General features: G+C 46.3%; 2 protein-coding genes across 2 annotated transcripts; one reads left to right on the top strand and one right to left on the bottom strand.

The window, feature by feature from the left end:
- Positions 1-7,317: 7,317 nt before the first annotated feature.
- F5147DRAFT_771265 (uncharacterized protein) lies at positions 7,318-7,644 on the top strand (the record flags this gene model as incomplete). Its single annotated transcript, XM_041441214.1, has 1 exon — positions 7,318-7,644. The coding sequence occupies one exon, from the start codon at positions 7,318-7,320 to the stop codon at positions 7,642-7,644; it is 327 nt and encodes a 108-aa protein (XP_041295134.1).
- A 2,347-nt stretch (positions 7,645-9,991) lies between these two features.
- Positions 9,992-11,455, bottom strand: F5147DRAFT_650860 (uncharacterized protein; the record flags this gene model as incomplete). The annotated part of the gene is made up of 2 exons (XM_041433472.1): positions 9,992-11,178; positions 11,350-11,455. The coding sequence occupies 2 exons, from the start codon at positions 11,453-11,455 to the stop codon at positions 9,992-9,994; spliced, it is 1,293 nt and encodes a 430-aa protein (XP_041295133.1).
- Between the last annotated feature and the right edge of the window lie 815 nt (positions 11,456-12,270).

Below are 12,270 nucleotides of genomic sequence, written 5' to 3'. Positions count from 1 at the left end.
TGGTGGGTTTCCTTCTGGTGAGTTTTTTTATTTTATTTTTATTTGCACTTCACTTCCTGGTCCAACACGCCTCTAGGAGGCGACTTGGACCAGAGGCTGTCAGGCTGCGAGGATACGCCTCTAGGAGGTGACTCCGAGCACTTAAGCCTGACAGCTTCTAACCTTTATCATATTGATTCCTACTACCTACTATGTGTACTGACTTCGTTTCTTGTACTAGGCTATTTGTCTCACCCGCCCTCGCATCTTCACCCAACCTCGCATCTTCACCCGCCTCACATCTTCACCCACCTTCGCATATCAGCCTCTGAACCCACTAACGAGGTGGGTGATCGCACTCATGACTGCTCCCGCACTTATGTCGGACTCATACAGAACTTGGCAAGCCGACGTTCTCCTGCACTATGACATTCAATCCTTACTGGCCAGAGGTTCAAGAATACCTGGAACCTAGACAATCCGCGTCAGACATTTCTATTGTAGCCACGCGATGTGGCTAAAGGTGAGTACATTGCTACTAAGTGCCAGATAAAGCGCTGATGGAAGTTACTCCATCACCCACAGAAATATTGTTCATAAAGCGAGGGTTGTTATGATCGCTGAACAACTGCGAAACGACTATGGCTTATCTGCCAAACATTACCGTGCCGGTATGGACTCACAGGAGCGCAGCGCCATTGAGTTCTAACATTTTCTTAGATCACGTTTGGGATGGGAATCGACAAACCGGATGGTAAAGTTGTGTTTGTTCACTCCGGCCTTTGTGCGCTTCATAATCCACTCAACATTGCCGAAGTCGATGGATGGGTACATCACAAGTCTACAAGTACACTTCATTGAGAAGTTGCTTACTGTCTCAGGTATTACCAGGAAACTGGACGCAATGGCGATCTGGCAGACTGCACTCTTTGTAAGTGACTTCAATGGTGATTATCCTATGCTGCCTAATGTATCATACTCTTCCAGATTATGAACACAGGGACATAAACACAGGGACACTGTGTCACGACATCAGTTGATCAATAGCAACCGCAACGATAAAGGACCAGCTTGGACTCCAGAGGAGAAAAAGTGACAACTGGAAGATCTCTCAGTGGTGGCCCAGTATTGCTGCAACGAGGCTGACTGTCGACGATCATTAATCCTTGCGCATTTCAATGAGCGTTTTAATTCCACCTTTACCTGATTGTACTCATTCGACTACGACCCAATCCATCCTGTGATTTAGGCCACATGTAAATTACTTTAAAAATAACAGAGCTAATTTCTGAGCTATCTTGTCATGCACCGTCGTCAATTACAAGTCTGCAAAGCTATCCTCCTCGAACTTGTTCATCACATCCTCCCCATCTTCTGGACTGAAGTCATCAATCTCATTAGTTTCTTCATCTGCACCATCCTCATCAAGGACTTGATCAAGGCTGGAGTATCCATATTCATCCATCTCGTCGGCAACAGTGTCGTCTACCATCGCTTCAAAGGGAGCTGGAACTTCATCCCCGTCCTCGTCGTCCGTGCTGTCTGTCTCCTCGCTATCATCGCCACTCCCATCATCTCCATCCTCCTCCATATCCTCATCTCCTTCAGAGCCCTCATCGAATTCTGATCCATGGCGCTCTTTCTCTCTTTGGAAGGGGATCCTATCCAACTCATCATGATCATCAAGCAGGCATGACGTCTCTCTTTGTGTGAATTTGTGCCCCACGCTTCCTCCACGGAAGCGCATGAACATGTCTCGGTCGACGAACCTGGTAATTTATCAGATTTGATTCATGTTGTTAGTGGGAAATAACTGACATGTTGACGCAGTACCAGTCCCAATCCTCATTATTGTCAGCTGCTTGACGGGCAATGGATGGTCCCAACAGTGCCGTCGTACGTAGATGTCGAAAGGCTGGGATAAGTTGAATGCCACGAACGACAAGGTCAGGATCGAGGAACCCAAAGGCTGATTCATCGTTTCCGTCGTAAAACCCAACTCGTGGCAGCCGTTTTGCTGCCCAACCTGTTGGTGCAGTGATGTCACGAGCGAACCAGCGGACCCACAAAAAGTCGACATGCTTTATAGTGGGACATGCACCTTGTCTCATGTAGCGGATATTGGCATGAAAGATGCCAATAACCTGGGCATACCAGTATGGATGGGAGTCTTCCTGATCATGGGCAAGAACCATGATGTCTGCATGCGTGCGGGGATTGAGGGAGTCCTGAGCACGCCGCAAGTCATAGGTAGTGTAGTTGACACGAAGCACTTTGTGACAATAAATTCGATTGTTGATAATTGCAACAGAGTTTTGTTGTGCTGCACTAAATGAAGTCTCATCCCAGTCATAGTCCAGTCCTGACAAGCGACCCAGCAGGTGATCTTTGAGACATGGAAGAAAATTCTAATTACATCCAGTGAGCAAATACATTTGTCATTTTATGAGTTTCGGAGACCTACCTTTGTGGCCTGGTCATTTCTGTTCTTTCCCAGCCAGGAAGAAATATCCCAGTAATGTTTCTGTAATGAGGACATTTGGTAGTGGATCTCTGGTGAGCAATGCGGCAGTGGGTCCTGGTCAATGAAATGAAGAGATGGACGGAGATCTTCAGTCTCAGGCTGTGCGTGATTCTCTTGTGCAGCTGCCCTTTCACGGTTCACCTCTTTCATCCTCTGCAAAATGCGCTCGCGACACTGAAGTCTTGCAATTCCTCATGTGAACTTGTTCTTGTTGGTCCATGCATAAAATCGCTTCACTCGTCGATGCTCAAGTTCACCCTAATTCCAACATTAGTAGGTGAATGGTAGGTGATAGATTCTAATACTTGCAACTTGTGTAGAGTAATTGTCCGTGGTTCCATATAGCCAGATTGACCTGACATAGTCTCCAAGAGCATGAAGTTTATAAGTCGAGAGGTTGAAAATGTGTTGCTTCGAGGGGCCATCACCTTCAACATCAATATTCGTCCTTTCTGACCCTGCTTTCTTGCCTTTAGACACTTTCAGATGCCGACACCATGCACGAGCAGCCGTTTCACATGGCAAGTCATGAGTAGCAAATTTTTTGCATGTGTTGTCACGGAATCGTCGGAGAGCCTTTCCTAGCCGTGTCGTACAATTATCGAAATGGTAGAGTGTCATCTCCATGTGCATACGAAGCTTCCTGAATGCATGCCAGGTGGCCAGCTCAAACAGAAGGTTGAGGATTGAGTTGTTGAATGGTTCTGGTAGAAGACCATCAAATACTGGCATCGCACACTGCCAGCATTGATCAGCATGACAGCAGCTGTATTACTTATATTCCTACCTGAAGCAGGTCTTCGAAATCACGCGCTGCGAGTTTTGTAAGACCTGACACATTGTCACTAAACTTGCGGATAGTGTCATGTCCAAATGTTGGCACAAGACGATACCTGGATCATCACGATGGACACGCAAATATATGAGAAAAAATGACTTACCGCTCATTGAGATCTTGCACAGCAGTACCTCCATATAAATACAAAATCCAGAGAAGATGTGTAAGGGTTGCCTTCCATACTCCCAACTCAAACTCATGCATAAAGTCGGGCACGAGCATTGAGTGGAAATCAAAACCGAACTTGGCAAGCTTCTCTGAAAAGGCATTCTGATGCTCACAGTTAGTAAACTTTCAAGTTGAGAGATTGATTCAAATCATACATACATGAATAGGTGCCACAGAGGTGGTACTGACAATTCTCTCAATTGCAGAGCTGACTACACTATAGCCTCGAACAAATATGAGTTCACAGGCTCGTTCAATGAGACTACGCTGTGGATGATTGTCGACTCGAGAATTTCTGGTGCACTGCCGTTGATCGAACTTTGTCCCTAATTTGAAAATGTTGTCTTTGCTAACAAGACACCGCAGGCATGGACACCTCCCGAGGAATTTCATGCATGCAAGTAGAACCCTGACATCAGGGAGATTAATATGATGTGATCAAGTAAGATGTGAAACAGACTTCTCTGGATAATCAGCAGAATAGGTGAAAAAACGAGGAAACACACGACAAGAGACTCCATCAGGGAACTTGACAACGAAGCCATGTTCATATGCATCTATAAATTCAGCATCGAGTAGGAAGTGCCAAACGGCCTGCATTAATTCATGTTTGCAATGTGTGAGCACTGCGCCTGTGGCACTACAACCAAAAGTCTTCTTGTAGAAGTCTTGGATAGTATCTGATAGCTATACACATAATTAGTTTGTGTCTCAAGTTCAAATATTAAAGACAGACCTTTGGAATATATGCGAGATGATGTGCTGCAAACGATGTTGGCTTGCCACGAATATACTTTGACTGATTGCCTATAAACAAGTATATTGGCCACAGAGAAGCATTTCCGAAACTTGCTAGATGAGTAGAGTCGGACCAGAGCATAATCGCACCAATGACAGTTTCCAAGTTACAGCCTGGTTCACTTGGCTGCGAGTTAAGCTTCTCATGCTCTTGAAGCATGGCATCAGACATATACAACTCAGTAATGATCCTCTCTGGAGGTTCGTTGTTGTCAGGCTGCCAGAATAGTTTGTATGGCTTTGTGTGAAACGTCTTCACTGCAACCTCCTGGTATGCAGATTTGAGGACTTCCAATGGCTTGCGGTAATAAAGCCCGTTAACTTTAAATTCAGGTGCGCAATCTTCAGAAGAGAACTTCTCTTTTTCGCACGGAAGTTGTATTTTCACTGAGGTCTCGTGCCATCCATCAGAAGGAAATATGGACGAGGCAGGGTCATGTTGGGCCTTCTCGAGACACGAGGCCTCCCTAGACGCATTGAAATCTAACAAATCCTCTCGGCAGAAATCCTCCGCTAAAATGACATCGTTGACTAGACGATTGAGATCTTGCAGTGATTTTGAGATCAATGAGTTGTAAAACCATGTCATGAGCCGAAAAACAGTGGCATTAAGGAATGGTGCAAAGTAGTCATGGTGGACTGCCTCAAGTGATTGTCCGAAGCCAGCATACCACGGCCATTCATGATCAGCATCCCCATCAACATGCTAGAATGTTGAGGAGTCACAAAGTGCATCGAAGTAGGCTGAATGTTAGGGGTCGTATGTTGGAAATGAATGAGGGTATTCACGAAAAAGGTCGAATGTATCAGCGTCCATACGATGTTGCTCTGTAGGGGGGGCATGCTCCGATGATGGTCTGTCATCAAAGTCCATGGCAATGTCGTTGGGGTCATCAGGCACTGGTGCTAGCTCATCCGGCTCTACTGGAGGTGGGGCAGGAATTGGCAGGACTGGAACTTTGTCACGGTAACGTTTGGGGAGACGTATCTGGCGATTGGGACGCCCAGATGGTCGCGAGTCCATTTCAATATCTGGTACCTGTTCATATATGAATATCAAGTTTATGTTTTAAAAATAATACTCACTTCCTCAACACGAGGCTGCTGCTGTTGTTGTTGACGATGCTGTACTACCTCACGTTCTTCTTGCTGTTTCCGTTCTTCCTCTACACGGGCCGCTTGGGCAATTGCTTGTTGGTGCTCCAGCCACTCAGTAAGCGCAGATGTTGTAGCTATATCACGCATGCGGCAGTACCTGCTGAGGTGCATGGAAAGTCCACGGTCACAAACTTCGACATCGCAGTTTGGACAGTTGACCATAGTGAGAACAGCGAACAAAAATAATGAGACTGAGTAGAGCAGCATCAAGAGAGGCTGCTGGAGAGCTGTTCAAGCAACGATTAGTATAATTGATAAGGCTTAAATACTCATATGAGAACGGTCCGAAGGAATGTGTTTCAAAGGCATGAACCGAACCCGAAATAGGACTCGGACCGTACCTTTGAAACACGAACCGTTACTAGAAATGAGGTTTCCCTCACAATCCTGTGCAAGACAGCGCCGATCTTGAAATGCCTCGCGAGGCTGCCGCGAGGTTGAAACAGTCTAGTAAGGCCTTATGAGACGAGTATGCGTACCTTGCGTGATGACGAACAAATACAATCAAGCCTCAGAACGCATCATGTGGCCGTGGGAGACTCTCTGGACCTTGCCAGACCTAGTTAGATTTGGGCACTTTTGCTGATGTCGGTGCGTAGGCTACCTGTGGATTCAAATAAATATTAATGTTGCTTGTCTTTCATATAGGATTTATCTCGACCGTTTGCGAACCTTATTTAGGCGTCCCGACAACGTCCATGTAAGTAAAACTATTGGCAATCTCACTATTCATACAGGATCTCTCACAATCAACCACACAATTCTTCACTTTCACTTATGTTTGTTTTTGCCTCGCTTGTCTAACTACTTTGGTAGAATTTTGCTTGATGCCGTGGTACACAGCGCCGAGCCACCATCCGTTACATGACCAATTGGTCTTTTAGTTGCCCGATCGAAACTCAAATTGGATGTACACTCAAAATGCTCGATGAAAAGTAGCCTCTCATTAGGATCATTCAGAGTAGGATTAAGAACACATCCTGAACGATCAAGATGGATCATGACAACTCAGGATGTTCACTTGAAATTTGCAAAATTTAAGCTCCATTTGAGCAGCCCAACCGAAGGTAGTAGAATATTACAAGTCTTATGGGTAGGGTTAGGGTTGATTGCCAATACTTGGTGCAAAGTTTCAATTTGTAGTCTACACAAAAGGACACCGCTAAGAAAAATAATGCCTTGTGAATATCTGTACAGTACAGTGCCCAACGACCCAAACTACATGCAAGGTATATCTATGAGCAAGAAAAATGTGGGGATGGAGTACCACTGTGCGAGGAACTTTTAGTGTACTATCCAGATGCAGTACCGGTGCACGAGGCATGTTCCTGGGTGAAAAAGTGAGCACGAACCCCACAAGATGTGTACTATGAAGTACCATGCGTGCCAGGCGCATCCCTGGGTAAACAAGAGCGGGAGCCTCGCTATCAGCTTGTATGATGGACAGAAGGTGGATTGCATGATCAACTTTGGGATCGGATGCCAGCAGGTTCATGTAGCTTGAGGATGAATTCAATGGCTCACCATAGGCTTGGGGATCCGACGAGACCAGATAAGATGGGTCATTGTGAATGAAGGTGACACGGTCAAGGTGACCTGCAGCAGCTCCTAGATTCTGCTTTGTTGCAATCATACTCTGTGGATACTGTGGACACTTGAAAGCATCAGAAAGGGCTGGAGAATCAAGTACTTGCCAGTGGTACATGTTCCATCATGTTGTTGTTTGCTCTACAGACACGGAGCTCAGTGTTGCACTCGATGGGCATGCTGTCTCCAACACGGCAAATTTAAGCTCCGCTTGAAATCACATAGATGCACAGTGCATGTGTGATTGATAAGATATGTGAGCACCATGCCCCCTCGTCGGTCCCTTCACAATCAGCTACTCGATGAGATTGATACTACCACTCTCGAGGTAGTAACAGCCCTGTATAATCATATCATGCAAGATGACTCTGATTCTGACTCGGATATCATTATGAACCTCTCCCCACCCTCTCCAATGTCCCCATATGTCTCTGACACTGACACATCTAGTACTGCCAACTCTAGTGACTCTAGCGATGTCATCACATACTACGCTCGCCTCCTGGGTGCAATCAACGCTCTTCGTGATGAAGTTGAGGCTGCAGATATCTACAATCCACCCAATTGCCCTATTCCTTGCTGTAAAGAGTAGATTCTGAGTGGGCTCTACAAAGTGTTATCTTAAGAACTCAGTGTGCAAGTGATATGCTCGTCCCAAAGAGACTGCCTATAGAAATACTCCTTGATATAATGCAAGGGATATCTTGTTAAGATCGAGGATGAGAGAAAGGAAAGTTACCAAGAGCACGCTCGATGTTCCGAGGATGCATCCGAAGTGGTCCGAAGATGGTCTGAAGATGGTCCGATATCAAGAAACGAAGGTCCAAGGTTGCGCGAAGCATCCGAAGAGCTTCCGATGAACAGCGAAGGTTCTGAGAGAAGTACGGTGTGTGTATCGAAGTATAAGACTCGCGAAGTATAACTAGGCAAAGTCTATCGGGAGAACTTAGAGACAGCGAGAAGCGAAATGGCAGCGGTCAGGCCAAAACAATTGTTCCGAATGAACAAAGATTGATTGCGCGAAGTACAACTATCTGAAAGTGACTCTACTAACTATGACTCATAGCAGGGAAAGTGAAGTGAAGTGCGAGTATCTAGCAAGGCAGATTATATCCTATAGCGTGAAAGTCTGGAAACTGCATAGGCAAAACTAGTAGCAAGATAAGACATCCGAAATGTAATAAGACTCGAGGTGAGCCGCCACAGAGATATGCATGTAATAAGGCACAAGGCGTGTATAACCGACGGGCCGACGATATATGTGCCCCTAGACATAATCAATAACAGATAACCAAGTGAAGAATGCACCAGCGAAGTCAAACGGACACGGACAGGACATGGTATGGAGGATCAGAACTGTATACAGGCCTCGGAAATGGACGGATGACCTTCGGACGACTTGGACGAACACGCGGAACTCTCGGAAGGTAAATGGAGTGTCGAGGAATATGTGTGTGGGATACCTAAGGAATTTGGCAGGATATGAGCCCAATGTCGATCCGAGTGCTACATCGCGCTCCACAAATTCAGCTCTTATCTCACTTTGCAGAGGATCGCCCCGATTTGTTTCGCCAGAAGCTGCATGTCTATCCCGAAATTTTTGATGCCATTTTGGACGAGATCAGCAATCACCCAATCTTCCAGAATAATTCAAATAACCGTCAACTCCCTATCGCCCTACAGCTTGCAGTCTTCCTTAATCATGTGGGGCACTATGGAAACACCACATCAAACAAGAATATTTCCCAATGGGCGGGAATTGGTGTTGGATCAGTCACCAATTGCATGAACCGGGTGATGATTGCACTGTTAGATTGCCACAACAAGTTTATGTCCTTTCCAACTGCTGATTTGGACGATGCGGAGAAGGCTCGCCAGTGGGTAGAGGAGACAACTTGCCGAGAGTGGCGAAATGGCATATTTGCCCTTGACGGATCTCCAGTCAACCTGATGAATAAGCCTGGCCTTCATGGCGAGGTATTTTACAACAGAAAAAGTGACTATGCTCTTAACTGCCAGGTTGTGTCTCTCTCCACAATTCCCTCGTGTTTACTAATTTGATTTTTTTTTCATTGTAGTTGCTAATCATGCCGCACAATCTCCTGATAGCCAACTATTCTGTTGGCCATGCTGGAAGCGCACACGATGCCTTTGCATTCCAGTCAACTCACCTTTATCGGCAGCATGCAGACCTTCTCGCTGACGACCATTGGGTATGGGCTGACAGCGCATACCCAGTAGACACGTGGTGCATCCCGCCATTCAAGAAACCACAGAATGGAGCATTGGTGCCAAATCAACGTACATTTAATTTTTATCTTTCCTGGGTGCGTCGTATACTGTATTTCTTAATTTTTTCATTAATTTTAGATCGTGTAGGTTCGGGTTCAAGTCGAACATGCCTTCGCAGCTCTCAAAGGTCGTTTCCAGTCTCTTTGGGAGCTCCACCGCACTATCACTGTCGAAAATGACCTTCGCTATTCCAGCTATTGGCTTTTATGCTGCTTTATCCTCCACAATATGATTGTTCAATTTAAGGAAAGGCAGCAGAGTAACGACACATTTGAGTGGGCTCGTCGCAAAGGGGAACAGTTCATAGCTGGACTGGGGGATGGTATAGCAGGTGATAACCTTAATGATGGTACTCCCGGTTAACTGCGTCGGGCACAGCTGATGGATCTCTTACTGGACAGTCCAGACCGTCCTGATGCAGTACGCAGGTAGATATTTCGAGTCAAAACAAGCCTGTAGTAGTACACGAATACAACAGGATCTACAAAGGGCATAGTGAACGCGCATAAGAGCATGTGAGCATATAGGACAGGGATATGTATATCATGAGTGGCAGAAAACAAAACACAACAGCATATGATGGCAGATAGTAAGCACGACGTACGACAGTGACAACAGAAAGTAAATGATGGCGACAAGAACAACAATTATGAAGCATGCAATGACGACGATCCGGCAGCGAGCTTGAGCTGCTGCTGCTGGAGCTTTAGCTGCTGCTCCCCCAGCTGGAGCTTGAGGCGAATGAATTCCATCTCCAAAGTATGGGTTTGAGCTTTTGCTTGCTCGAGACAGATATCGGCATTCTTCGATTCTAGCGTGCGCTGATGATCAAGTGAACTGTTTGACTGTTGCATCAATTGATCCCCAAAAGCAAACATCTGGTCGCGTTCCTTTTGATGGATTTGCAGCTTCATCATCTTCTCAGACGATTTTGCACTGTAGTGCTCAGCTACCACCCCTTGGGCAAGTAACTTTACCTTGTTGCGAACATCTGTGATATCGGATCGCACATGTTTGACACCCTTTGCCTTGGTAGAGAATGATGTATTCGATGACGGTGTGCGCATTTGAACAGATCCAGACTGTCCAGATGACGAGCAGGATCGTGTAGATGAACTGACGATTGAAGGTGCAACAGAAGGGGAGGGGCAATGTGACTTGGAAAGAGGCGTGCGATTTACTGCACGGTCCGCATGGGTAGTGAACGATGCTTGCGTGTCATACAGTGGGGTGTGTGGTGTCGCAAGTTGTGAAATATTAGCTTGAGGTGGTGGTGAAGGAGAAAATGGGCGTGGGCGCTTGTCAGCGCGATTCCTGCCAGCAGTTTCAGTTTCCAATGCCTCCATCTCATAATCACCCTCAAGGCCATTGCCCATGTCCATCTCGCCATAGTCTGCATCCATCTTGCCATCACCCGGATCCATCTCACCATCACCCGTGTCGTCCGGATATATATGATTGTTGTCCACCATGTTGTCCACCATGTTGTAATCAAATTCGTCATCGTTCGAGTTAAATGACGGAGGTTGCGGGAGCTGCTGGGGAGGATTGGTATAAGCAGGAGGGAGACATCGTGAGGGCTCTGGGTCATTGACAGTGTTGGTATTGGCATAAAGATTTTTGTTGTCAGCAGGTGGGCAGCTACTGCCCACAGATGTGGAAGCTGGAGCACTTTTTGTATGCACCATCAACTGCAGGCAGTCAGAGTGATTGGCTTTGGGATCCGATGAGAATGCTTTAGGGGCATATGATGGGTTATCGCGCCATAACTCATCAAGGTCATCGTAGAACGGGAATTGCTTTAACACATCCTCTGCAAATTTATCAACTTCAACTGTTTATTATTGAAGAAAAAACTCATGGTGTAAATTGGAGGCTGTGTCAGGATCGGTGGGGTCAACCCCACCACCAGTCTGGTTAAATCTTGCCCGCTGTGCTTGATATTTTTTCTTAAGGCTAAGTAAATCAGTGCAGGAAAGGCAAACAAAAATAAAATAACACTCACAATGTAAGACGGTTCGTGACGGCAATTGCAAACTTTTCTCAATGCTGATCATACAAGCTGCCATAGGTGGCATCCTCCATGAAGACCTCACATGCAATGATGGCATGGATTTTGCCCTTATCTCTGCTGGAAGGCTGCTCTCCGCTATTTTCGTACAGCAACATTTGAGTCTTCTTCTTGTTCTTGTTATGCACTCAAATAGATCTGTTAGGCGGAGCCCTAAGAGGGGTGTCGTCCGCTAACGTTCATGACATAACTGGAAGGGTCCGGTATAGCAAGTGAGGCTGGCGACGATAAGTCGGCAGCGATCACAGTACGCGCGTGTCACGTGACTTCGTAGACGGATGTCTATGGAGTCGCTCAAGGTCAGGACTGTCTTGTCCTAACGATGAGGTCGATCGAAGTAGACTTAGTCACGATGAGCAACTAAGAAGAGATACTAGAGACTGAAGCCAAAGGGGCGTTCAGAGAGAAGTATGTTCCAGGGAAGATTGAGTAGATTCAAGTTAGAGAATCTAGTACAGGGTGACCGACTACTTATACTAAGTGGAGAGGGTTAAGGGCAAGGCTACCGCACAGTAGGTAAGGGTAAAGGGGAAACAAGAATGGTATAGGTGCGTTGGCAACAGAGCCGAATTAGTGATGGGTGGTCGAATGCAGAATGAGACCGAGAAACGTTGGAACGGACCAACGGTAAGAATACAACGTGCAGGAATCCGCAGTCAGAAGGAACAGAAAGAGGAAAGCCACATTGGTGGCACGAGTCAGACCGAGTCATAGGTGCGGGACCACATTGGTGGTTGAATCAGGGGAGGAACGTGCATGCATGTGCATAGAGGTGGGCGATGCGAGGGATGGGAATGGTCCCGAGGATCCAGTCAACGGAAAGTCGGTAAAGGAGGACGAGCCGGTAGATGGTGA

The sequence above is a fragment of the Suillus discolor genome (genome assembly GCF_016758755.1).
Source record: "Suillus discolor strain FC423 chromosome Unknown F5147scaffold_15, whole genome shotgun sequence".
NCBI classification, from domain to species: Eukaryota; Fungi; Basidiomycota; class Agaricomycetes; order Boletales; family Suillaceae; genus Suillus; species Suillus discolor.
The sequence above is the reverse complement of the archived record's forward strand: the minus strand, read 5'-3'. Positions and strand labels throughout refer to the sequence as shown.